Below are 27,904 nucleotides of genomic sequence, written 5' to 3'. Positions count from 1 at the left end.
ATTATGAATCACAACAGGTACCACAAGCCCCCTTATCTCATTACCTCCCCTGCTGCTGTGGTTGAAGAATATCCAGCAGAAGCTGCTTCACTTCACTAGGGGACATCTGGTATAAGTCTTTGGCTGGCATATCCCCAGCACGAATTTTCAATTCATACTTCATGGCATGGATAATCCATCTGAAGTAAAAGGAGGAAAACATTCGTTAGTTTAAAAACAGTCTCCTAAGATGAAAAAAAATGGCCTAGTAAAATACCTCTTGAGAATTCCAGATGATCCTGGTTGTATTATCCGGCTGTCAAGAGGTGCATGAAGTATCAAATGAATACTCTGTTGCTCTTACTGTATTATGGAGTATACTCAGATTTAGCATTTGTTTGCATTATAATATGAGCTGAGAGTAATAGTGTAGTTTTTAAGAAATAGGTTATGAAGTACGCTGTTCCAAGAGAAGATGTATTTAAGCACATATTCCCCTACATCTCGCACATTCATTATGACAAATACTCACCTGCCTTTTGATGTTAAAATTTCTACTCAAAATTATGGTCTGATAGTATATGCATTTTGCTGATGAGTTAAAAAACTACAAAAATTAAATGATTTTACATTTAAAAGGATTTTAGAGTTTATTTATAGTTTTAGCCTTTGAAATTCCTTTCTGCAGTTTATCACATTTTTCTTTCATTTGCTATTCCATTTTGAAAGGATTTGATTAAAAAATTATGGAAACCGTGAAGACCTCTACAGTATTCAGCCTTAGGTATTAGAGAGGCAGAACTCTGCAAATTATTGAAGGGAAACTTCCGTACATAATACAGAAACAGTGAGGACTGCAGCCTCTAATATATTATCAAAGAAAAAATAATATATAGATACATCTAGAGAATCAGGATAACTGAATATGTAGCTCATTCCCTTACCATCTGTCTTGCCTCAGTTCAAGTAGGTATTACTGTCAAAAGGAAAAAAAAACTTAACTTGTATCTTTAAACTGTCCATCATACTACATTTGATCATATCATCTGGCATATATCAAAAAGCCTTACTCCATTTATGGCAGAAAACATGCTCATAAAGTATTCCTAAGAGATTCACTTCATCAGCAGTATAGCAAGATTCAACAGGTGTTTCATTATTTAGCCTCTACAAGGTAAAGATTTTTTTTGTTTGTGTAAGTCAAGTCATAGTTTTTTAGTTCTGAAGGATTCTTAATAACTTCACAGACTTCTGAGATGTCAGGCAGACCAATTCAACATTGCTGTAGATGCAAGATGTAGGAGACTATTAGGCAACATACTACATTATATTAATACCAACTCATGTATACCACATTATATAATACTACAATACGTTACTACATTATAGATATATAAATACATCTGTAATACTACATTATATAAAGTATACTACCTTTTATTTATTTTACTGTGTAAACAAGGGCCTTACCTTTTTACAAGATTTACAATCAAAATATTGGTGTAAGAAAAAATTAATTTTTCATTGATGACTCAACTACATCTGTGAGCAAGTCATTCACCAGTATTTTCTGTTTGCAGTGGCTTATATGAGATAGTCTAGCAAAATGAAATACAGACCTCCTACTGAACTCTGACAGATAAAAGAAGTAGGTAGAAGCCAGTTGATAGGAGGCTTTTATAGTAATAGGACTGTCAGGAACTTGATCTATTTCAAAATGAAAGCCTGAAAACAAATCAATAACAAGACACTAAATCAAATCATTATCAAATTGGAATTCTGTTTCTGTGAGAAGATTAGTTTTGCTCACTGGAATGGGTGATAACACTGGAATAAAGGAAACAATCCCTATAATTAACCTTGGAAGAATAAAAAGAAAAACTAGCAAAAAAAAAAAAATTAAAGAGATTCAGGAAGGGGAGGGGGGAGGAGTAATGTGGATCCATAGAGGCCACAGAAAGAATATTTAAATTGTAAAGGATAGATATATCTGCAGTTATATATAATACATACAGGTGATGCAAGCTATTCTTGTTATTGTTTTTAGAATGACTCAAAATTGCTGAAGTGGAAGCATTAATATTATATGCTAAGGAAAAGACTATTGATATCGATCTCCAGTGCTGAAATGCTGCATTTCTCCTATCAAAAAAATGTTCAAGATGGAACACTTTAAAGATCATTTTGGGTCTAAGAGCATTTTCTGTTCTAGATATGAAGACCTGTATCTGAAAATCTGTAATCAAAGATTAAGAACTAATTATAAAGAGAGCTTGCTGCAGTTCTACAAAGTTCAGTTAGTAACAAGTCACCTCTTCAAAGAAGTGCTTATTCAAACATGTCTCTTTCTAAATGTGACAGAATAGTTACTGTAGATAGATAGCAGTATAGATGCAGATATCATGGAATATGCTAATTCAAACAGGTTATTTTCAGGTTGCAGGTGTTGTGTACATCCATAATATTGTCTAGGGAAACTAATCAGTTTTGTTTGTTTGTTTTAAGAGCAAAAGGATAGTTTTAGTAAGATCAACTTACAGGACACATTAGGTCTTATTTACCATGGCATGTAAGCATTTTTGTGTAGCGAACTGCTCTTGAATAATGTTCTCACCAGATACCAGCTATTCACATTAATTTACTATCAGAAGTATGCCTTGGTGCCTCAAAACAGTTTTCTGAGAATTGGCACATGCATTTGAACTGCAGAAAGCTTTTGTTAACCAAAATGCACATTACAGAAAACACTGTAAAAGACTAAGCTAACTGCAACGCAGGCTATTGTACTGAAACACTGAAAACAAATACAGTTTAAGTACTCTGAAACCCTGCTTCCAGGAGATTTGTCGCTCATGGTTGATGGACTTCAATTAGACTTTGTCTAATTGAATTAGAGCTACATCACGAGCTTACCATTCTTAGAAACCAGAGAACAGAACTAGTAGTGTATCTTGACTTGGCGGAGGATTTTGTGGTTTCAAAAGGAAATCAAATTCATGCTGCCTCTCTCCTAGATTATCACATTTGTGAAGTCTCTCTTGTTTACCTATATGCCCCAAAACTATGTTGCCTATATGCCTGCTTAAGGGCACAAAGAGCTTTTAAAGGCTCAACCCCAGAGCTGTAATCCTAGGCTGCATTTTTTCCTCTCTTCCTTCCCCAGGTCCTGGAAGTCTCTGACAGTAACAGCTCTTGCTATTCTCTGCCTCTTGTTTCATCCCTGCATGCCTGTACAGTACATCCCCAGCCTCCAGCCATATCCCTCTAACCTTCCTGCTAGGTAGGCTGGCTGCAGCACACCCTGCATGCATCTGCATTACCTATGGGGCAGCATAAAGAAGGAAGAATCAGTGTTTGAGCTGGTGTGATCTGTTACAGTTCTAGGTCTGTATGTCTACACCATGTTTACCAGTAATGAAATACATGCTGGTTACCAGCCCTAGGCACGCGCTGCACCTCTGTACTTCCTAAGTGATGAAAAGTAGATTTTTTTAGAGATTGCCTTGTTGCACATACACAGAGAGCAAACTGCATCCATCTTGCAAGGGAAACTAGGTGGTACCCCAACATGCAGAATAGCTACTGCCAGGAAGGAACATCTCAAGATCAGAAGCACCGTACTTGAGTGCATACTTCATTGCTCCAGGTATGGGTGTAAGATCAACTTTCATCTAAAGCAGAACCCCCTCCAACTCATTACACTGCTGCTAGAGACTTACTTACTGTGGCTATTGCAGAGCTACATGTCCTCTGATGGCCTGGCTGGTCTGCTTCCTTGGCTGCTAGGTGAGCCAGGCAGAACATTCTGCCTCTTGGCTGCTAGCAGGACAAGGTGACCTAGCGACTGCATGCTTGCACTAGCCTATGTGCTGTACAAAACGTATCTGTGAGACCCCACTACAATGTTTGTTTTTGAAGTCCTAACATGATAGGGATTGAACTTCGGGGAAAAAAAAAAAAAAAAAAAACACACAAAAACTGCAGTTTACAGTGTTTGATGTAAGGAAGCTTCAGGGTATTGTTAGACTGCCATTCTTCCACTTTACACTGCTGATTAAGGTTAGCTGTGTAGCCAGTTTTGGCACAGTAATTTTAAGCATGCTTACTGAAAATACAAAATTGAAGTATACAGATTTTGTTGAATCATCTTACGTAAACCACTACTGCAACGGAGCAACAATCTCAGTTGATGCACTAAGTTCTGCAGCAATACAAGGAATAAGAACAACAACACATCCTTTACTAACCCGACCCGTATCTTCAGCATGCCACTGAAAAGTTCAGGTGAATTTGAGATGATCCAGCCAATGTGTATGACAAGTTCCTGCTGAACTACAGCCTCTCTTTCATCTTGTAAATTACACTTTTCATAGATGATGTTCTTAATCACTCCTGGCGATAAGGGATTGGAAATAACTTCTTCCTCGTGGCCAAAAGCTCCAAGTGTCACCTGCAGTATTTTAGAAACAATTCAGAAGATTTGGACAGGAACAAAAGCGCACTGGAAATAATTCAGCAATTAATGAACTCTGCTCTTGCTAAAATTTCACAATGCAAAAATAATCAGCTTTAAGTGACTGATGATTGATTGTTAATACTGTTAGTTGGATGCTATTGAAACAACAAGGTTTGCTAAAGATAACAGTAATTTGGGGAAAATATTTTTCCAAATAATAACAATGGTACAAGATTACTGCTTTGATTTTAAAACAGGCTGCATCATCATGAGTATATACTAGAGTTGTTAGATATTCTCTCATTTCTGTCTTTTCAGCTGTGCAGCTCATTTAAAACTCAGAATGAAGTCCATATTTTTGTTTTTTTATTTCTAATAGCATCCCAGAAGTTACAACCTTCTTTTTCAAAAACAGAATGGATTTCTGGTACTGGATTGGTTAAGTTCCAAAAAAAAAAAAAAAAAAAAAAAAAAAAANCACCCTTAACAAAGATTCTAATCTGTTTTTAATCTGCTGTCAGTGAAACACAGCAACATGACTTCTTCCCAATTAACATCTTACAGAGAAATAAAGGAATTGATGAAAGCACGTTAGATTGAAAACTTAAAAGCAAGCATCAACAATCATGCTGCATGCACATGCAGCTTCCTCTATAGCTATGCAGCGCCAGAAGCACACACTCAGAGCTCAGTCTGGATAAGGTAAGGACAGCTCTGTCATAATAGCATTCCATATAGATAAATAGAAACATATACATGCTTTGCTATAAAAATACGTAATATTTAAGTACTGTTGCTTGGAAACAGCTCTTCATGAACTTAAAAGTCCTGCTTAGGAAAGGAAGAAATGCTGATGATTAAACTTTGGGGCAGAAAAGTCAGATTTTGAAAGACTTTTTGCATAACTAGTTATTCCTTGTGAAAAATCAGCTGGCACCCATCTGTTATTATACTCAATTACAGAAAGAGTGGCTGTATCTTCATTAACTGATCCTTAAAAGATGTACTTCACTTCTTGAATCCATATCCTTTCTTGAAAGAAAGGGGAATACAAATCTGAGGAGTTATGTAAAACATGCCTTTTTCCCTTCTTACCCAGTTTGTTTGCTGATCTGTCTGCTTAATATTGCTTTATGTCATTAAAGTAAATTAGTTAGCCCTCAGCATACATAAGTTCTACTTACAGCATCTTTATTTCCTCTGGATTTTTCTTCCTTAGTAAGGATTTTTAAGCTATTCTGTACTTCTAAAAGCAGCGTTATAAAGGCCTTCCAAATGAAAGAGTCCATTAATATATTTTCTCTATTATCATTCCTTAATACATTTCTGAAAAGTGAAGACTTACCTGCTTGCCCTGAACTAAAACGTTAGTAATAGATGGTGCAAGGCTGTCCACTAGTTTACCTAAAAGACTTGCTGCGAAGCGCACAACAGACCTGAGGGCAGAAAACAGAGCAGTCCTACTACATATCAAAAGCTAGTTTAATTAATTCATATATAATTTTGAACCACACTGAGAGATCCCCAAATTAACTTGATAAATGCATGTATTATTTATAATGTAGACTCCAGATTTTATGTAACATTCTCTGAATTTTCATTAGTCTGTAGTCCAAATACAGATTAATAGATTAAAAATAAATTTAGTAGTAAGTCATTAAACAACAAACTTCATTTAATAGCTTCTTGTTCTCTTCTCTGGCATCATCTTGAGAACAGACAAGTCAAAGAAGTCAGCTGTTGTTTTCTGACATTTCATCATTTTGCAAGATACTCTTGGTACTTTAGAAAACTATTTAAATAAAGAGCTAGAAATATATTTTTAAAAGTAATATTAAGGTTTTGTTCTGTTTTTTCCATACCAAGGTAATAATTCACAGGTATAGGATGAAAAGAAGAGAATTGTGTGAAGTGCTAGTTTTAAAACTAGCTGTAACTTTAAAAAACAGCTGGATAGATGAAGAAATGGTTATGTTTAAAAAGATAATTATTTTTGATAATGTTTTCCTGATAAAATAGAAACTTAACAGACCTATATTTAGGCTTTTGTAGCATGGGCTTTGTAGCTGTAAAAAAATCACAGAGCTAATGAACAAATTGTAATATCTTATGTTAGTAGGAAATTCATCAACCAATTGATGTTGATTCCTGTGAAAACTGCTGTGCACTTTTTAAGATCAAGAGCAAAGCATTTCAAAAATGCATTAGCTGATACCATCATAATGCAAATAAGCCAGAAAAAAACCTCATGGAGCGCCATTTCAGACCTCTGGGCACTTTACCTGTTTCCCATGTACCAGTATAGTAGTAATGTGTGTGGCTATGGAAGAAGAAAATTTCTGTACAAATGCAGCACTGTATCGCAACACCAACCTACGTGTGTCACATGGCAATCATGGAAGAGAAATGAAAAACAGTTTACATATTTGGTTTCTAAAAATGCTCTTGATTTTTATTTATTAAAAATGTCAGCACGGAAAGCATCTACGGTATTGGCAAAGGTCCATTTAGCTGTATGAACAGACTAAACTGAAAAATAAAAAACAGTTTGTAAATTTACAAACTGTTAGTAGTGCTTACAGAGCAAGAGAACAGAATTCCAGACAGGCTCACATCATTTCTTTGATAATAAGAAATTAAATTTCTATTGAGCTTCAGGGCAAAGAAATTAATAAACAATGTGTAAATACCAGTCCACTTGCTGAAGCCTTTTGAAGTTGTTTTGACAAAGTCAGGGTCAAACCAAATTATTTCAGGGTAGTAAGCAACTAATTGCCTAAGTATATCAACGTAGTTTATATTTGATCACCAGTCTTACTACATAAAGCCATTGATATTATCATGACCTTCAAGAAATAAGTAAAAAAAAAAAAATCATTATTTGATATTAACTGGAACTGTACTTCTGCAATAACACTCAGTACAAAACTAGCTTATTGCTGGTTTATGTTCAAAAATACAATACTAAGAAAAAATTTTTCAATTTTTTTTAAATCTTTATGGATGAGCTATTCAGCTGCACTAAAACAAGACAACTTTGTTAATAAAGCTGTCCTTTTTTCCCCCCTTTTTAATATGTAAGGATCTGGCTTTACACATGGGGGGAAATGAATGTTTAATGTTAAACAGAAAGAACATGATGATAACTGTTTACAAACCAGAGTTTTTTGCTGCCAGCTCGTCTGTAGATTCTTTCAATATGCTCAGCAACAGTACCTAAACATGTTAAAAAAAAAAAAACACACACACACACACAAAAAGATGTACAGATTTTTATTTAATAGTAATAAGGTAAATTTGATCACATCAGTTAATTCTCAATCAGCTTTAGCAAAGCACTTGCATATTGTGTTTAACATCTAAAATTTAGATGCAATCCAGTCCCCTATCATCCAGTTGTGTGTTGTCATATTAGAAGCCAATCCAAATTACAGCTAAATTTTCTGCTTATACTGTAAAGAGACTTAACATATCAACTATTAGTGTGATAAATTTAGAAGATTAATCTATGCATAGATTTGGCCTATAAGGTGCATCTCATTACCCTCATCAAACTGCACATTATTTTTTGGATATAGGATGTAAATACTTCTGCTGTCTTGCCTCTCTTGAGCTAAAATCCACAGGAAGCAACATGACAGTCTTGTGCTTTACAGTGTAGTTCATTCAAGTGATGCTGTACTTTCGCAAAATTTTTAATAGCTGACATTCAAAACTTACCTGGTTCTCAACTTTATATATGAATAGTAGATGACCTAATTAAATGAGACGTGAGACATTCAATTTACACAAAGTTGGGAGAGTACAAAAGAGGGGTAACTGCCTTGCAGTTCTGCACTGAATAACACAACAGAGTGCCCACAAAAGATACCTAGGTTACTCTGTGGGGTAGCTTTGCTACTCAGGTGCATTAGTGTACTACTCCACTAGGCTCATTACCACTGCTGCAAAGTACAAGGAGTATTTGACAGATAATAAGCATTATTGATTTACTACACCCCCTGCACACACACCTGATTTTCTGTGTGCCAAAAGTGAAGTGAACATTTTGTAAAGTGTTATGTATTAAACTAGCATGGTTCTATATAGACATGACCTAAAAAAGAGAACACAGGAAATGAGAAGAGCACTACTTCTACATCATAGCAGTCTAAGTTTCAGAGAAGAAGCCATGAAATACAGAGGGGTCTTTGTTACTCAGAGATGTTGTAATAACAGAAAATGCTCAGGACAAGATGCTCAGGGACAAGTAGGACTCCAAGGCAGGAGTATGCTGTTCATCTGCTTTTATTGCTGTGTTTTGGCAGGGTATTTGAGAGGTTGTTACCTAAGGTGAACAGTAATTCATTGAAAGGCTTTGGGTCCTTATGAAGTCTCCACATTCAGGAYGAAACTCTGTATTTGTACTTAAGCTTCTAGCCATTGGTTTGAACTTTCAAAAGGGAGGGAGAATAGTGGAAAACAAATCTTGACAAAGTGTAGGAAGTTATGACACATGGTCCCATTTCCATACAGGAGTAACAGGCAGAACTTGTATTCAGATGTGGTAGAAAAGCCAAAGAATGAACCAGTGTTTCAAGTCATCAACTGATGGTTATTGTAAAAGACAGCAAAAGGGATGGGCTTGAAGAAGAGGGGCTTTCAGTAAAAAAGCCCAGCAAGAAAAAAAATCTGACACCTGTTACAGCAGGACTAAATGGTAGAGCTGCATTATTATATGACACTGCATTAGAACAATCAATGAAGTTCCCTTGTCACCCCACAGGTGACTGTGGTACATCAACCTATTTATTACAAGGGTATCTAGTCAATTGTGCAGGGGTCAAATGGGGACTACTATGTTGAAAGTAAGTAAGGTGATAAACATTCCATTATTTAGGTTTGAGTTAGCATCCAGATTTAAATTCCCTGGTGGAAAGGCAGTGTTTTTCATACTAGTCACTCACTGGTGAGCTCCACCTATAGTATCAGTAGTGAAAGTTGACTTACAAAATCACAGCCTAAGGATATGAAGCCTTGTGCCTGTCAGCTGAAACAACCAAGGACCTTTAGCTTTTATTTTAAGGTTTATTTTTATTCATTGTATGATTATTTAATGTCAGTTTCAGTAATCTCCAGTTGCAGGAGGACAGGAACTTTAGTCAGTGATTCAGATTGTTTAATGCAAGGTGCCTATTAAAAAGATATCACCACCTACTGTTTCATCTTGGATAGCACAAAAAACCCTTGTACGTGCTAACTCTAAGAGTCCAGAGGCACAACAGTATTTAAGCCTAAACATTGTCAAGTGGGATTTTTGTTCATCATCACAAATCTGTGGTCAAAACTGGCTGTGTATGTTGGTTGATTCTGCAGTGTAGGAAGTTTGCTTCAAGTTGTTTCCAGAGCTAGGAAGGATGCAATCTACACATGGAAGAAAGCTACTGTGGCTCAAGTCCAACAACAGTACAGGTAACAGTGCTGCAAAGCCTGCCTAAAAGGCTAAAGATGCCTAATGTTCAGATGCTGACCATGACTTTGGAACCAGATTGGCCAATATACAATGCATTGTTGAAATACAGTGATGTTTTCTCCACATTGTTTTCCAAGACCTTTTTAATATAGCAATACTGATACAATGTCTATTTATGTCAACATGACAACTCATCATTACAAGTACCAGCTGTTCCCTGTCAAAATTATGAAGCAGGGATCTATAACATGAACTAGTATGTTGCACTGCTTGAGAAATAACCAAAAGAAGAAATATTATTTGATCTTAATATTCCTCTCTTTCTAAGAGGAAGCAAAGGCAGCTAAACAAACAACAGGCTTTGGGGTGGAGGTGGGGAGGGTCAGGGAAGCTTACAGCACACATGCAACAAGCCTAGCAGAATATTCTGAATAATCTTACGTTAATTTAAAACCTACACTCTCCTAGAGCTATAATATAATATTAAAGCAGAATTAACTAGAGATATGTTGATACAAAGTCAGATTATATAAAATTAAGAATATTCAGTATAAAGCTTCATACATTTCAGACTGTTACAGACAAACTGGTCTTCAGTTTCAGTTTAATATACAAGGTCATAGGCACTTTTTTTTATACGTACGTGTTCAGAATGACAACCAGGCACAGACGCTGCATACAAACAATCTAGAAGACTACATACATTTAGCAGCTCATTCCTCTCCACTCTATGAACATGCATATCCCATTTAAAATAGAAATTGCTTTAATGGTGAAGAAAATAGCTACACAACTGCTGGCATGCATAGCCATTATTCATGTTCATTAGAACTACACAGACAGCTGCTTCCTGAAATATTCAGAATAGTCAAATGAAAGTAGTTCTTACCTTCCTTGGTGATAAAATATGGTCCTTCCCTTTTGAGCAATATATTCAGGAGTAATGCTTGACTTGCCAGGCAATTGCAATCCTGAGAAAACAAAAACCCCAAACCACAACCTTCGGATTTTCAATGAAGCAAAGACAGCAGAACTACTACAAATTTCAAATTAAACTAGAGGGCTCTTTAAAAAAGAAAAAAGAAAGAAAATTCTATAAATTTAATTCTTAAGGGGAGAGGCTCCTTCATCACAACTATCTAATACCTTATGTATTCCCTGTCCTTTTCACTGATTATTGCAGAGACAATACTCTAAGTTCACACCAAGTTGTAATAATTTGGCCTCAAAAATATTCTCTGGTTTTCTGCTCTTGGCTTCTGTCATTTACAGCACAAATGCTTATGATGGCATAGTAAACCATGTAGAATAGTTTGTGTGTTCCTACTGAAATAGAATACTTGAACTAGAAACAGTCCCTGGTAGTCTATTCCTAGATACAGGAAAAATACCAGATTGGAACTCTCCCTCAGTATTATTAAAAGTTAGTCTATCATAATGAATACCTACTGCTGAAGGGTTTTTTTTTTTTTTTTTTTTTTTTTTAATTTAGTCTAGAAACAAAATATTTATTCATATGATGCATGACAAATTCCTGCCCTTTTAGACAGTCATGTATTACTAGAGGAAGATTTAGACAGCTGGAAGAAACAGAAGCCAGTAGAGTTAGAGCATGAAGGATCAGTTCTATGATGTTAAGGACTATCAAAGGGAGAGTTCCCTGGGGATGAAGAACAACATTAGACATTACATATTATTAGTTGTATTTAAAAGGACTCTAGATGCACAAAGATCATTGACATTAAGCCATGACAGTAATCATGTTGATCTCAGTAGGCTGCTGTGAAGAAGAATACCAGCATATCATTTATTGTCTCAGGAGCATTAAATTATAGTGTATTTTTAATCAAGTTTTCTTACACTTAGTTTCTGCAGAATCTCATATGTTGACTTGTTTTTCCAGTCATTAATATTTACATCTGGTTGCTGCTCCAGTTCAGAAACATTTGGAGTACTAGACTGTCTCTTGACTTTTGAATGTTTTGGAAGATCCAACTCCTCCAAGCTCTTAAATACAGGAGTCCTGAAAAGTAAGTATTTAATTTCTTCACACTTCAGAAAACATTATAATTATCAAATAGTTCAACATTATTATTTATACATAGTCTTACTCTTCTGTTTCAGTGATTCTTAGGAAGTCAAGTTGTTCAACAACTGCTCCAGATATTAACGTCTGAAATTAAAAATTAACAATTAAAATTGAAAAAAATACATAGATGTATTTAAGTATATAGCTGTTGTTTGATCTGATTCTAACTCACTATGTTGCTGGTGGTTTCCATTAGGGAAGTAGTTTCTTTGTCTACAGTTCCACATATCTTTATACTTTCACAATATTTTCTTCTTTCAGCTCGTTCTTAAGGTCTCATGACAGCAAAAACCTCTCAGGACTACCGTCTTTTTTCTAGAGTTCCACTACTCTTTTGCTTGCTATATACAGCTTTATCATGTAGTATCAATCCCTCATACCAATTTAAAAAAAAAAAAAAAAAAAAAAAAAAAAAAAAAAAAAAAAAAAATGAAAAAAAAAACCACCACAGGTCTGAGGAAAACATCTGAGATCACAAGATTCACATTCCTCAAAATCTTGCATGATACCATGTTTTGGATGATAATTCCCATTTATTTAGGTATCTCTGAGAAGCTATTTCACCTATCAGTCTCAGTGATGGTCCACAAAAAACACAGCATAAAAGCATTTCCTCGTCTATAGAAATTCCTTAATCCGAACATGCTTGCCAAAGTTTACACATCAAGTGCAGCTTACAACAGCTCAGACTGAAAAACATTACATACCTGACATCAACGATCTATCATTCACTCCAAATTTACATGACTCTCCTATGCATATGCTTCTAGAAGAAAAGGTATTATACTGAAGAAATTTTTTAAAGAATGTTTTTGATAGTTCTCATTAGCTAAACAAAATTTGATGCAGGTACTGGGAACTTTTGAATTCCATTTTCATTGTACAAAAGTTTGCAGTAAAATATCAACTGTAAGTTGATTGAAAATAAAAACTGCTTTGCTTTTATTGGTAATGTCATTCATCCTTTGACTTGCATATCCAGTTGAACACGTGATGATGATGGAAACAGTAAAGGTGAAAATTGAAAAAAACTTGATGTCTTATTCAGCTTATTCAATGTATATGTTTTTAAATGAAATTACATTTTGTGTACATTTTTTACAAGAAGATTCACCCAATTTGATACGTAAGTGTTCTCAAGATGAATTATTTAAGGAAACACCACAGAAGTTAGACATATCCTTTGTTCTCACCCAATCCTTTCCCTCATAATAAAAGCGACCATTTCCAGAAGTGACAACTCTGCAGTGAAATTGAGAGATTATTTCTAAAGTGATGGAAAAAAACTACCAATAAGCATGTTGATCATTAACATCTAGTATTTACATATAAAAAGGATAAAAGAAAGAGGACATGGCTTTGGAAAGCTGTAAACAAAAAAGGGAAGTTGAGAAAAAATAAGAGTGACAACAATTTCCATCTAACCCAAACCATTTTTATATCTTTAATTTAATGCCAAATTAGGAACTAAATCTTGATATTAGTAATTAATATGCTGCAATACACTTAATTATACATATTGTGCTGTCATATGGAGAAGTTAGTGCTTTTTTTTTTTTATGGATGCAGTAAGAATTTATTTTTGGAAAAAGCACAGTATTCTTTTTTATAAATTACCTAAGAAATCTTCAGGGTGTTTGGCCAAGTATGTAACTGCACTGAGTCTTACTAGGGCCCCGTTACACTAATGATTCTCATAAGGGCACTAATGATTCTCTACTCGAATTGATTTGTGCCCATGGTTTAACCCATTCTGTACATATAAAAAAGGTACCTGCTCTTCATATTAACTGTTGTCCATAACATTACCCAAAATCTAGTTTTGCTTTGCTTTCAAATGTCATTATGATCACTTTGATCAAATACAAACTATTAACATTATTTTAGTTAAACTGTCTATGGGTTGGGGGGTGAGGTTGTTTTGTTCTGTTTTAAATGCAAGGTGTTGGTGGATGGCAACAGCATCGCTACAGGAAAAGTAAATGCTAACAAGAGACTGCATGGCTGACGTGACTAATGTAAATATATAAATACTTAAAATGTTACAGGGATATATTTAACTATTATASCTATGAGTATTTAATTTACAGATGAGCCAGCTCCTCTACAAATTTATGATTTTCTAGGATACAAGAAGTCATAACTGTCCTTGATCTCTCTTACAAAGAGGGCTTCCTCAACAGGTGTGAGTTAAAATGGATTAACCAGCACATTTAAATATTTAATTTAAACACAGCACCTGACTCAAACAGCAATTTTCACATTTTAATAGGATAACGTTCCAGTTTTAAGATTAATTCAGACAGGAAATACGTTAAAATTAGATCTTGTTTCTTTCAAGAAAGAATTTTAATATATTTAAAACACCTTTTTTCCTCAGTGATATTCTAAGCAAAAGAAATCCCTTAATACTTGATTTATCCTTTGGTGGTAAATTCACAGAATGGATGAATGGTACAGAAAGAAAAAGCTTCCTCCCTTCTGAAAATCCTTTATCAAGATTAGCAATTTTAGAAGACTAACAAGCTCATATTTCTTTTGAGATAAAACAAAAACTGCTAAATATCTCAGTTATTGATTTGAATGTTATGATACTAAATATTTAAAACTTACATAAAAAAGTAATGAGAACAGATTAACTAATAATAGCAGATATGAACACAACATTCAGAAAAAAACCACCATACCTGTACTCTGTCAACATGAACTTTCACTCCTCCAACAATTCCCTTTTTAAAGGCTGCCAACATATCTAATATTGGATTGAATCTGCTCCCTCTAAAATTTTAAACAGAATTCTATTAATCTTCTAATTAGGTGAAGTCACACTACAAATGATGCTTTTCTTTCTCTCTCTACCTTATATTGTCTTCACGGATAAGTACAACAAACAGTGGGCGACCATGGGTTTTCCAATACTGCTTTATGAACTGCAGTGCATTCTAGGTAAGAAATATATGTTAGACAATTAAAAAAAAAAGAACACAAGGGCAACACATCAGAATACGCAGTATAAATTACAAAACAATTTTTGTCTTAAAGTAACAGCACTGCTTAAAAACCCAATAGGTTACAAAAACCTTAACTAACAATCAAAACATTAACAGCTGCACATTTTTTTCTTAAGAATTTAAGTTGCTTTCAAGCTTGCTTATTGACAAATTTTCTGATCACAGAGAATAAGATGTACTGAACTGCATGTAACGACCCAGTAAATATGCATAAGAATCCAGGTCTTGAATCATGACCACTAGCATGAAATAATCAATACAACTTTCTATGCACTGGAAATAGCTACTCGAGCACAGAGGATTTAGCAAGTGAGCTTTGCACTGCTGTGGGAAGGACGGCAATTTTTATTATTTGTGCGAAGTTGAATTATATTTCTTCCAGTTAAGGCTTTAATAAATCCCTTAAGACCACCAGTGTCATACCTTTTCCTACCAAGAACGTCTGTTTTCTCAAAGAAACGAGGATGTTTGCTGCATTCCAGCATTCGCAATCACATCTGAGTAAATTCTTTGTCAGATATGGATATACACTTATACTGGGCTAGCAGGATATTCATCTTTATATTCTCCAGCATAAATTCACAAATTTATATTTTAAAAAAAATACACACTGTACAGCATTCCATTTTAGTCTTATATTTTAATCAAACTGCAGTTTATTATTCTACAGACTATTTTTGTTATTTTTCAAATGAAAAGTTAGATAAATACCTTAATGTCATCAATTAACATCATAACATCCTGAGACATGTAGAAATCACTTAGATCAAAAATGATCGAGTAGCAAACTACAGTCTTTCCTAGTATTCGATAAATCTGTTGGGAGATAAAGCTTTCATTAATCTCTTCTTTAAAATATTTGAAGCATTAAAGTAGCCAAAAAAGGGGGAAAAAGTCTTTTGGAACTATCAGAGAAATAATAAATGGAAAAAGGCTTAATAAATAAATTAATAAATAAAACCTACATATCTGATTTTAGGTACTCTGGTATTTATAAGGTATACTGACTCACATTCTAATTTAGTTAAAGCAGTACACCTCATTATCCTATAGCCTCTTTTGGCCAGTAATTATTATTGCAATTGGATGTTTACAACAGGCATGTCATAATATAATACAGCAAGATAGAACATGTGCATTTTTAACGGGTTTACAAAATATGTTACAAGGACTTTAAAATAAAATTTGTGCATAAAATAAAATTACATTTAAATTCTATTTAAAATAGCTTTTCATGTTCAGAGGCTAATTCCATATTTATCTGATATGTACATTAACAACTGTAAGATAATAATTTCTTGCAACGACCTTTGATGTTCCAAGGCATCCTATAGGTCTGTCTGGTCTTCCAGATAATCCCAATTTGTCATTGACACCCAAATGGAAGTAAGCCTGCAAAAAAGAATCACGAACACTAAGGAAAACCTAGACACAGATCTTACCCTCCTACTGTGTCTCAGATAGGAATTTGTGTGCATTCTGCTTTAACCAGAAAATGAGATTCATAAAATACGATCTTTCTATATATATATATTTTTTAAACATACATCCATGTAACAACAATCAATATAGTGAGAGAACACTACGTTAGGTGCATTTATAGTTCAAGGACTACATTAATTACTTTGATAAAAATGGGTATACTTACAGCAAAGAGAAAACAGCTACTTAATTGAAGCAAGAAACACAAAATGCAAGAAGAGAAGATAAAAAAAGACCATTTCTCATCAGCCATTCAATCCCATGCAATTCACATCACTTCCAGCAGCCCAATAAGCTGCTGCAGAAGTATGGTGTGTGGTCCCCCTCCTTCCTTTTAATAACAGTTTTGGGAAAGCTTGTTGCTCATGACAGGCAAAGTAAAGTTAACATTGGTTTACATTAAGAGTGTTGTCTTCATTGAACAGTAACCAACAGCACTGGGTCAGATCCTAATATGATGATTACTTTACATGGGTGCAACATCTAGCTTGTGCAAAGCACCACAAAGTCCTCCTAAACTGCAGGAAGTTTCAAAACTGAACTACACTTGGTAGTGAGAAAACCTATCACTACTAAAAGGCTGATTCAGACCAAATTAGTATCTAGAAATTTCTAGGTATGTCCTAAATGTAACTCTATAATGAAATTAAATACTAAAAGTTGTTGTTTTCTGTATTAGGTATTACTTTTAGCTTCTTATAATTATTATTTTTCTATTCGTTATATTCTTTATAATATTTTTTAAATCATTGAAACTTTGTTTTAAAAAATATTATTTGCATATGCTATGTGGCCAATTTTGCTTTCTGTAATGCTTTTCCTATAGGGATATAAAGGTAAAATAGTAATATAGGAAATATTTAAGATTTTTATTCTGATTTTAGTAAAGGCATACAAAATTAATGCACTAACAACACAGGCAAAAGGGAGTATGTCATTATTCATTGCTAATTCTTATTTTTCTGAGTTACATTATATATGCCTAGTATTACTTCAACTAACGGTGCAAGACTTGCATATTAAGAAATAGTCTTCATTTATTACAGTGTAACAGAATAAAATCGTAATACGCAAATTGACAGCTAAGTTGTGGGCAAGAGAGTATAAATGTATCAGTTAAACTAGACTGAAAGCTGCATTTTTTTTTTCCTTATTTGGGAACATTTTGTTTATTTTACAGGAAGATAATTCAAAAGCAAATAAAAATGGAACATATGAACAAATATGACACTATCATTTTACTCGTTAGCTTGGGGCCTTCCTGGTATTGCCTATGTCTACACATTAATACTGCGAATGACTTAAAAAACAAAATAAATAAATAAAACCCTTTTTACATCACCAGTTCATCCATTCTGAATAACCATAGTCAAGTGGAAAAAGAATGGAAACATCAAACCATTAACAATTTTAAATAATCCACATATACATAATAAAAAACCAAAACATCGTTAAACACCTTTTTGTAGTAAATAATGGAGACCATGTGAATGATATTAGACATTATAATTTAACACTAAAGGGACCTTTATTCTGCTAGACCATAAAATATAAAATATTTTCTTAAGAAAAATAGAATACTATTCTTTAGACACATCTGCTTTGAAGTTTGGAGCTTTGAACCTTTAAACTATTACCATATACCACTATTTCACAAATTTCTAATTAATGAAGTGGCAGCATTGGAATAGCAAAGATTGAGAACCCTTCTCTGCATAAAGATCAACCCTCCTCTTCCCAAAATTACAGATACTTGTGTTCCAGTCACTCTAAAGCTCAGTGTGCCCCTGAAACACTAGTTGGTGTCACAAATCTGAGGCATTAGCTTTCGCTCCCCACCAACATTGACAGGTACTACCAGCTTTTTTTTCAGCTTTTTTTTTCCATTAGTAGGGGGGAAAAAATGCAAAAAAGTGAGGGGAGGAGAGATGGAGAGAGACAAAGAGGGAGAGGGAGACAGAGATCAAACCTCATTCCTCATCATTCCTAAAGCGTTAATTATTTCAACTTTACAGCAATAGCACAGCCTTTTCTGGAAGACCAGTATGAAAAGGATGTGCATCAAGCAGTTTAATTGCTTCAAGACTTTCTAAAAGTAAATTTTGACTGGGAAATGCACCTACCTGTCATGACCATAAACAAAGTGACAGAAATGCCAGATGTTTCACAGCTTTTGAAAAAGAAACCCTAAGACAGGAATTGTCATAGCTAGGAATGTAATTAAGCACAATAAATAGGAATAAACATAATTTAATGAAGGTCTCATCTTTTTGTCAGGGAGACCAGAGAAATGATGGATGATTGGTAGAGACAATATATGCTTCTACGGTAAATTTATGGGGTATCTGTTTGTTAAATCAAAAATTTCAGGTACAGAATTTCAGGACCAATACAGTGAGAGTGAATATGTTTTGGGATGTATTATCAAGAAAACTGGCTTGTAAAACAGGCTGAGGAGTGAACAAGGCAGAATATAAACATGGGCATTCCCTTCTTCTGTGTCTAAGTACTCAAGCAGGCAGGCATGATACTGGGTCATTTGTCAAGAGTTTCCTGTAGCTTGTTAAGACCTTTTTACAGACAGATTCTCTTTAAGGGTTTATTGAGAGGTATGGACCAAGTGTAACTGAGATAAAGAATTAAACAGGCACCCAGTAATCATCAAGTAGACACATTTATCATTCAAAGCAGTATTTGTCAAAGCCTTTTTGCTTTAAATGTATTTGCCAGCAATGGCAAAAGTGCCAAAGTAGCTGAAGTGCTGTAACTAAAATAGACAAAACGACTAAACAAAAAAAAGAGGCCATGGTAACACTAAGGGTATGTTGAGATGAACTAGTATATTCTGTAAGTTTCATTTATCTTTGACTACTGGCTTCACGTGGGGGTGATAGGTACTTCACCAAACACACCTGAGCTGGCATCATCAGTGAAGCTCAGTACAGGTAAAGGCTAAACGGACCAGCCTTTGAAGTGAAAGGATCTGGTAACTCCATTAGACTGCTTCTTGTCTGCATGGAAAAAAAGAAAATCTGAAGTCTTCCCAGGGCATGAAGGGGAGTCTGAAATTCTCCTTTATCTCAGTAATTTTTGACTCCAAATTTTGAAGTGAGCCGAGTAAAAAGGGTAAACCAAGAAGGTTTTAATTCCAAACTTGCTGGACATATTCAACTATTACTTTGAACTTCTGGGGGGAAAAAAAAACAAAAAACAAACAAACAAAAAAAAAACAAATACAGAAGAGATTTTATAGGTGTTTAACTACGAAATTATGATGGTTTATGCCCACTGCCTTAAATACATTTTTTTGACTGTTGCTCCTTTGCTTGTGTTTCTCAGTCAAGCTTAGTCTATTATTATTCTTAAAATTTTATTGTTCATTCATTATTCATTCATTATTCTTTGCAAGTTACTCAGGGACTAAGCCTAATCAGGTAACATACAACTTCAAGGCTTCAGTGTTTTGTAGAAGGCTCTAATTACGTATATATAACTGACCAGTTTTAGTATATCTTGTAATAAGTAACACAAAAAAAGGTAGATAAACTCAAAGTGATACAACTGCAATAGCTTGATATAAATTCTCTTAATTATAAAGAAACATATAGATAGATATAAAATAGTTTTTTAATGCATAATTTCTTACTTTGACAAGTTCTTTTTGAGCCCATATCTGAATTGGTTCCACTTGCTGGGGAGTCTGAGTTTGGATTCCGTATGTGTTCAGAAAAACTTGTAGGCTACAAACAAAATGATGACAAATTTCATCACAGAATAATCTTAGTTTTAACTATTTTCTTGGTAACAGATACACAAGCATCAATATTTTCTTCCATGCTTCCTTGGATACCTTTACCAAATTTAAGATGTCTGTTATTCAACATTTGCTTAAAGTAAACATTCTCAATAAAAAGTAAACACCTACCGCTGACTTTCTGCTATCAGAGCCACATGTACCACCAAATCATTTTCTAAAGGACCCTAAAAAATAACAAATATTTATTAGCATTATTAACCAAATATTTATTGTTAGATACACGATGAATATTTAAACATTTCATGAATATGACAAACATTAGTGGCTGCATTGTTTTTACCGTCTACTTGCCAAACAGCTTCACTGTGTAAACAAACTCAAAGAACACCACAAAATTAAAACCTGTTACACTCAAAATCATTGAAAGACTGTACTGTCAATAACACTTTGAAAAACGCATTGTGGAGAATTAATGATAGCTAGACTTCTGGTAATCTTTTTCACTAATTAATTTATTTTTAATTTGAATAAATGGTAATATTAGAAAAATATTTTGCTTCACATGCCTGAAAAAAATTTAAAAGTTATATTACATTTTGCAAGAAGTAGCAGCATTTTATTGCATCATTAATGTACTTCATGTTTGAAATAAATAATAGTAATTTGTATGGGAAAGTTACGCAAATAATTAATTCAATATGTTGAGTGAAATTAGTGACTGAACTCCTTGGGTCTTGAAATGGTAGTTAACATTTCTTTAGCAGCTAAAAATGAGATGTCTGATTTATTCTCTATTCATTTCTTCTGTGTTGTTAATTAACTGAAAAACAGTAAGAATTAAAAAGAGCATGCATCTTCATTCCTAAAATGATTTTGTAACCAAACTGCCTTAATTTAAATAATTACAACTATAAACTACCAGAACGTGAATAACAAAAATTAAATAAATCTTCCATCAATTGATTACATAAAAATACATACTCTGTAGAGGTATGTGAATAGATTGATTTAGAACAAAAAAGTTCACAGTGAACATCTGTTTGTTCAGGCAGCTGTGACCCTTGATATCAAATTAAATCTTAGGATTTGCAAAAGAAATTGTTGATGACATTTTCCCCAAAAAGTACATCAGCACTACACTTCAACTGAAGATCCTCAGTTTTTTTGCCACATGAAATAAGTTTTTGACAGAAGCGTTACAATGCCTACAAGGGAAGACTAGATAAGATGGCAGAAGCTAAGTGACATTTAACAGATACTACATTTTTAAAATAAAAAGCAAAGACTGCAGTAAATTAGAGAGCATTCTCCAACATGAGAGCCATCATTAAACAAATGCATCTGCACCACAATTGGCACAACACAGTCTAATTTTAAGAGATTAGCTCCAAAGAAAAGCAAAAAAAATTTCTACCAACTAAACAAAAGTATTTATTAAGAGAGCAAAACCTGCGATTTTCACCTCAAAATTAGAGTTCTTCAACCGGTTTTATGAAGTTCCCTCCTGTTCTATTTTCACCATTACAGAAACTGGTATTCATAGAAAGGCTTCTTGAAATCCTCAAGGCTTATTCATGATAGCTATAGTCAAGTCCATGATAATTGGGGAAAAACACATTAGGTTTTAGAAAAAATTCCCTGTTTCTATGTGACTTACTCTCCACATCTGTTGCATAAGTGGATTCTTGTGCTCTAAACTATAGGTAAAACAATTTATAGTTAAAAATTTTAATATGCACAACTAGAAAATAATACCCAGGCCAAATACAGTTTAAGAAATTGCTGATTCCTTCATTTCTCATTTAAATGTACTTACTATATGCTAGATTTCATTGAATGATGCACTTGAAATAATTTATCAATAGCTACTGCAGATTTTTTTCTACATGACTTGCTGCTTCATTTTTGTGAAAGACCTGGTCGTGTGAAAAATAATTTGAAAAAAATATTGTGCAAAAAGTATTGTGGAAGATAGTAAATACTGATCTAGAAAAAACACAAATCAAAATAACAAATAGATACAATATTCATGAAAAAGTTACATGATCCTTTTTTAAAAAGGATAGTGACACATAGCATTAGCTGTACACAGACACAGACATATATAAAGAGAAGGTGAGAGAGAGAGACAGAGACACAAAGAGAGAAAAAGAGAGAAAAAGAGAGAGAGAGAGAGAGAGAGAGAGAGAGAGAGAGAGAGAGAGAGAGAACATTAAATTCCTGAACACTCCACTAAACAAATCTGGATATTGTTGTTAAAAGTTTCTTTTCAATGTGTTCAGTTTCATGTCTATCCAGCACTCCAAACTAAGCAGCTCTTTACACAACATCAGCCACTGTTTTCAAGACATTGCAATAGACTCCCCACAAGCCAGGTTCATCTTTCTGCCTTAGTTTTTCACATTGCATAGTAGGGTTCTGCTTCAACTATGTTCTCCAAGCTGTGCAAATGATAAATATATCCCAGTGTTCTCAGGAGACAAAATTACAGGACAGACCTTTTATTGTTCCTCTTCAAAAATCTTTTTTAATAACAAGGTTATAAACTGTCAGAGGCAGGCTGAAGGAGGAAAAACTCTGACTCCATTCCTGACACTAGAAGACAAAGCAGCTCAGTATTGGTCTTTTGGTGCAGTCTCAGTGGACAGATGCTATCGCTGTATGCCCTTCTGCATATATTCCCAGGAAACCTGAGAGCCCCCCCCTCCACTCCCCCTCCAAAAATCATTGTGAACATGTCAGAAAGTGAGCACAGTATCAGAGCACTGATTAAAATGGTACCTACTGGGCTTTCTAGGCATACGGAACAAAATGAGAAAAATCAAAAGTGAGCAACAGCAGCAATTGTACTTAACCTTGCTGCTATAAACTGCAACTGAATTGTTGAAAAACACCTCTGGAAGCACGTAAATACTGATAAATGGTTTATGGTCAAGGTTCTAACACACCAGACTGTTTTAATGAAATGCAAATGACACCAGTATGCCTCAAACTCTAAAATAGGATTTAACAATTATAAAATTGTGTTACCTGTGGTAGACTAGTGCATTAAGACAAATAAATGCAAGAATATGCCTCGTATTAATAGTACAACACAAATCATCCAACGTCATGCATCTGTTTAAATCGTCAAAATTAGCTACAAACTAATCCTAAAGTAACTTAGGTAGTTGAAAATCTTAAGAAATAAGTAATTTGACCTGCTTCTTTACATAAGTTATCTACTTTCCTGAAATAAAGGGAAAAAAAAAGTTATTATTTTGCCTGTTCTCATCCCAGTATCACCAGTGGGCATAAACCTCCATTTCCTGTGACTTAAGTGAACTCCTCATGAATGACTACTCAGTCTTCCAAGCAGAAATAGTTATTGCATGCAGTCAGAGAATTTCATTAATTAACTGTAAGTCTATGCATACATTTCAGGTTAACTCAGAAGACAAATTACTCTGCCAATTTAGTAAGGTTATTATTTTTTGTTGAAAATAAAGTTAAATACAAGACAGCAATAAAGCAGCTTTCAGATGTTCCCGTGGAAAAAAAACCAAAAACAACATCCAAGAAAACCATACATTTTTCAAATATTACTATTAACAGGCCTGCTTATATAGTAAATTCTCCTAAATAGAATGCAACAACTGAACTTGTATTACAGTATCATCTCTTGCAGTTATGGAGATATTACAAAGGAATAATAAAATAAGCCGTTGCACAGAATCAATTTCTAAAGAGTTCTTCCCTGTGGAAGAGAATGCCCTTCATCATCTTCTTTTAGTAAAGTAAATGGAGCATGGATGATTCCATTTTCTTTTTTAACTCAGGAATGGAATTCAACAAGAAATGCTAATGACCATTAGCATTACAAAGCAAATTATTAGTGTGAAGGAGAATCTCTTTGATTGCCTTTAGGCTTCTGTGTGTTTTAGAATACAGTCTAAAACTAGCAAAGAGAATTCTGGTCCCGTGCCACACTGACTTTTTTGTCAAGATGGAACATACAACAACAACAGACCTCTTCCTGAAAGCTGAAATGTAAAATATTTGGAGGCATTAAATTAGCAGAGAGAATGTTTCTTTATATAAATATACTATACAAAATATTCCTATGTATTATAATCCTAATATATACATATATTCTCTCCATATATATATTGTGTGTGTGTGTACGTATGTATGTTTAAAAAGAGACTGATTAAATGAATATTTTAGTATTCGCAACCATTAAAGTCTTGACTATACTGCTCACTTGATTGCACGATTTTCTACAGGAAATGAAACTGCCTTCTATTATCACATTTAGCAAGTTTTAGAGTGTATGATGTAGCTTTCATTCTACTGACGTTAATTTATTAAATCTAGATAAAACTCCCTTCCAAACAATCTTTGAAGTCATTCATTCAGACATTCCTGTGTGCCTTACAGAGGAACAACAGACCTTCAGAAGCAAAACTCAGCATGCAGCAAATGGTAAAATATAGCCTCTTCAGTACAGCAGAACACTTCTCTCTCAAGGATTTAACAAAATTTTGCTTTCTGATCACCAGATCAGTAATCCGTGTTCATTAGATTTTACAGATTGGTCATGCTACCTAAGCAGCATCCCATATTTTTCACTATATAAGAGTGTTAGAACATTAGGAACAGAATTGTTAGCTTTGTGCCTTCTAAAATTAAAATCATGTTCAGAAAAACAATTGAGAAAAGCAGCTCTAGATTTTGGCACAAGATACAAGAAAGCGTAGAGCACTTACTATGCAACCAAAACGAGCAAAAGTGCCCCCTCAGTATTCTGATGATCAACTTCATTTTTGATTCAGCAACACTTAAATGTGGTTCAAGTATATAAGCCTATGTATTAAGTATAAATGTCCTAAAAATGTAAACAAACTGTATTTTCTGTGAAGATAAAGTGTGTTTCTAAAATATTAACAGCTGGTCAACAAAAAAAAATTTTGGTTTTATTTACTGACTTATTGGATATATTATCAAAATGGTTTTAAATGTATAAATGAAATGTATGTGTCTAGTATTGTGTCCAGTTCTGGGCTCCCCAGTCCAAGAGAGACATGGAGCTACTGGAGAGAGTCCAGTGCAGGGCTACAAAGATGATGAGAGTGCTGGAGCACCTGCCCTGTGAGGAACGGCTGYGAGAGCTGGGCCTCTTCAGCCTGGGGAAGAGGAGACTGAGGGGGGATCTTGTGTATAAGTACGTGAAGGGAGAGTGTCAAGGGGATGGGGCCAAACTCTTTTCAACTGCCCTGTGTGACAAGACAAGAGGCAATGGGCAGAAATTGAAGCACAGGAAGTTCCGCCTGACCGTGAGGGGGAATTTCTTCCCTGTGAGAGTGACGGAGCACTGGACCAGGTTGCCCAGAGTGGTGGTGGAGTCTCCTTCTCTGGAGATATTAAGGCCTGCCTGGATGCAACCTTGTCTACCATGCTGTAGGTGATCCTGCTGAGCAGGGAGGTTGGACTAGATGATCTCCAGAGGTCCCTGCCAACCTTACTGATTCTATGATTCTATGCTATAAATGTATAAATGAAAGTAAATTCCATTTCAGAACAAATTCTGAGTGGATCTCAAATTTCTAGTAATCTCTACAAGTCTGTAATGTCACTATTTACTTCAGTTTTCTTGGTGCAGAGTTAGTAGCTACAGCACATAATTATATAAACATCCTTACATTCTTGTATGATAATATGCCTCAGTAGTGATTATAAAAACATCAAAGTCTTAAAATGCTGCAAGAATATTTTCAAAAAGATTTACCGAAAAATGGAAGCCAGCACCTAGTATTTCTTTTTTTTGACTAAAGTGAAATCAGACTAAGTGATGATCAGGAAAGTTTAAAGAGGTAATATTAAGAAAACTGAATTAATAGAGTGGACTTTGATGATCAGTGTAGTTACACTTTCCCAATATACTTTCTCCAGGTGATACTACAAGCATGTGTGTGTGTGTTTACTTATCCCATGCCTTATACTCTGCAGTTTGAATGGGCAGTACAGTACAGCAAAACAACAAATTTTGCATCCGTAAAAGGACACAATAAAGGATGTATTTGTAGCTAACGATACAAGATATTTCTACATAAAGCTGCTCAGTCAACACCACTACATCCTGAGAAAAGAGCAACAGGAGATAAGATTCAATAGAAAAAAATTGAGAAAAGTAGGTATTACCAAGAGGTCCATGGAAGAAGGATAAGTAGACAAAAACAATAATGGTGTTTAAGATTTTTTTCTCCTTATTTCCATCTAGAAGTGTTGGTGATGATTTAGAAGTCAAAAGGTACAGGAATATCTCCTGCTTAAGAAAGAATGTGTCTGAAATCTGAAAGAATTGATTTGAAGCAAATTACCTAAGAATGCATCTCTTTCATATTATTTGTGAAAATGCCTGAAGTGAGGTTTCTGCAGAGAAAATTTTTAGAGAAGGAAAACTTACTTGCCAGTAGGCTTCACAGCATTTTTGCCTTTGTAGGTCTATAGTCACTTCATTCTAGAGTATTCTTCAATGGTACTTCAAAACAATAGGAAAACTAGTGTTTGAAAAATTTAATAGTTTTCACTCTTTGAATCTACATGATAATATGTGGATCAAGCATTTTTGAAGTGGCAAAGCCACACAAAACCACCAATCATGTTTTTCACTGGCAAGTATTTATAGAAATTACATTCAGTGCCACCAAAATATCAGAATTTAGCTATATGGAAAATGCATTTATCTCAGAAATATTTCTTCAGTAGTTTTCTAGACCTATGCCATTGCAGATGGCTTCAAATACTTCAAAGAGCTTCAAAGAGCTTCAAAGAGCCTTCTTTTTGATACACCACCTTTCAAAACACTGTACAAAATTTATATATACAGGCATCTGAAATTTTTACATTTCCAGGCTTACTGCTTACAGGAATGAAATTTATAAAAAGCAGAAATGCTTTTCCTTTCAATTTAATTGAAAAATTCTTTAGCTATATGGGAAAGAGAAGACATAATTAAAGGGAAGATACTGGTTCTGATTTCTGAAGATACAGTTAACTACTGTGTGGTGTTCTCATTTCATATTTTATTTTTAGTCAATTGATAGCACTTTAAAGCAAATGCTTAACATTGATTCTGCATAAATTAACTCAATTAGATAAAAAGGCATAATCAGATATTCAGATGAACTGTTTAAGCAAATGTAAAATGCAGATTAAAAAAAGACAAGGTCAAGACAGAGATAAAACTTACTGAAGTTTGCTGACTTCAACTGCAAGAGACATTTACTGATAAAACACACCTCACATTGATACATATATGCATCTGCCTTTCACTTTTGAACCTTGTTAAAAAAATTTCTTCTAAATGATGACAAACTTAAATTAAAACCAGTAACAACAAATATTCTGCCCTGATACTAATCTAATAATACAACATGCTAAGTACAGAACCTGTTTCCCATAAAAATCCCACAGCCCCCCAGGTAGTATCCACGGACACTAATCATTCTGGCTACATTTTCTATAGAGCACTGCTCATAGGTTACAATGGCAAAGATCTTATGCCACCGTTATCAAATTCCCACTAATTCAGAAGTACCTCTCTTTCTAACGCACCTTGGAAAGTACCTGCAGTATCTTTCGGAGAGTTTCATCTTTCATATACCAAAGGAAAGTATGTAGCATCTTAATACCAAGA

The 27,904-nt window shown here is 34.3% G+C and overlaps 1 protein-coding gene across 4 annotated transcripts in view; it reads right to left on the bottom strand.

Annotated features, from left to right (window-relative positions):
- Window positions 1-27,904, bottom strand: part of PHKB (phosphorylase kinase regulatory subunit beta) — a 93,264-nt gene that overhangs the window by 8,767 nt on the left and 56,593 nt on the right. For 3 of the 4 annotated variants that reach the window (XM_085303813.1, XM_085303815.1, XM_085303814.1), the window contains 13 exons: window positions 20,395-20,450; window positions 20,116-20,209; window positions 16,296-16,379; window positions 15,699-15,803; window positions 14,836-14,918; window positions 14,664-14,754; window positions 11,999-12,060; window positions 11,748-11,910; window positions 10,777-10,858; window positions 7,594-7,651; window positions 5,781-5,871; window positions 4,227-4,429; window positions 45-179 (listed from right to left, as the gene is read on the bottom strand). In XM_085303813.1, the coding sequence (XP_085159939.1) occupies window positions 45-179; window positions 4,227-4,429; window positions 5,781-5,871; window positions 7,594-7,651; window positions 10,777-10,858; window positions 11,748-11,910; window positions 11,999-12,060; window positions 14,664-14,754; window positions 14,836-14,918; window positions 15,699-15,803; window positions 16,296-16,379; window positions 20,116-20,209; window positions 20,395-20,450 (1,307 nt within the window). Of the gene's footprint in view, window positions 1-44; window positions 180-4,226; window positions 4,430-5,780; window positions 5,872-6,717; window positions 6,809-7,593; window positions 7,652-10,776; window positions 10,859-11,747; window positions 11,911-11,998; window positions 12,061-14,663; window positions 14,755-14,835; window positions 14,919-15,698; window positions 15,804-16,295; window positions 16,380-20,115; window positions 20,210-20,394; window positions 20,451-27,904 lie in introns of all 4 variants that reach the window. The other variant, XM_085303816.1, reaches the window with a different exon arrangement.

The sequence above is a fragment of the Rhea americana genome, unplaced genomic scaffold (assembly GCF_003343005.1).
Source record: "Rhea americana isolate MKP2758 unplaced genomic scaffold, rheAme1 scaffold_20, whole genome shotgun sequence".
NCBI lineage: Eukaryota > Metazoa > Chordata > Aves > Rheiformes > Rheidae > Rhea > Rhea americana.
This window is presented reverse-complemented; position numbering and strand designations above follow the sequence as displayed.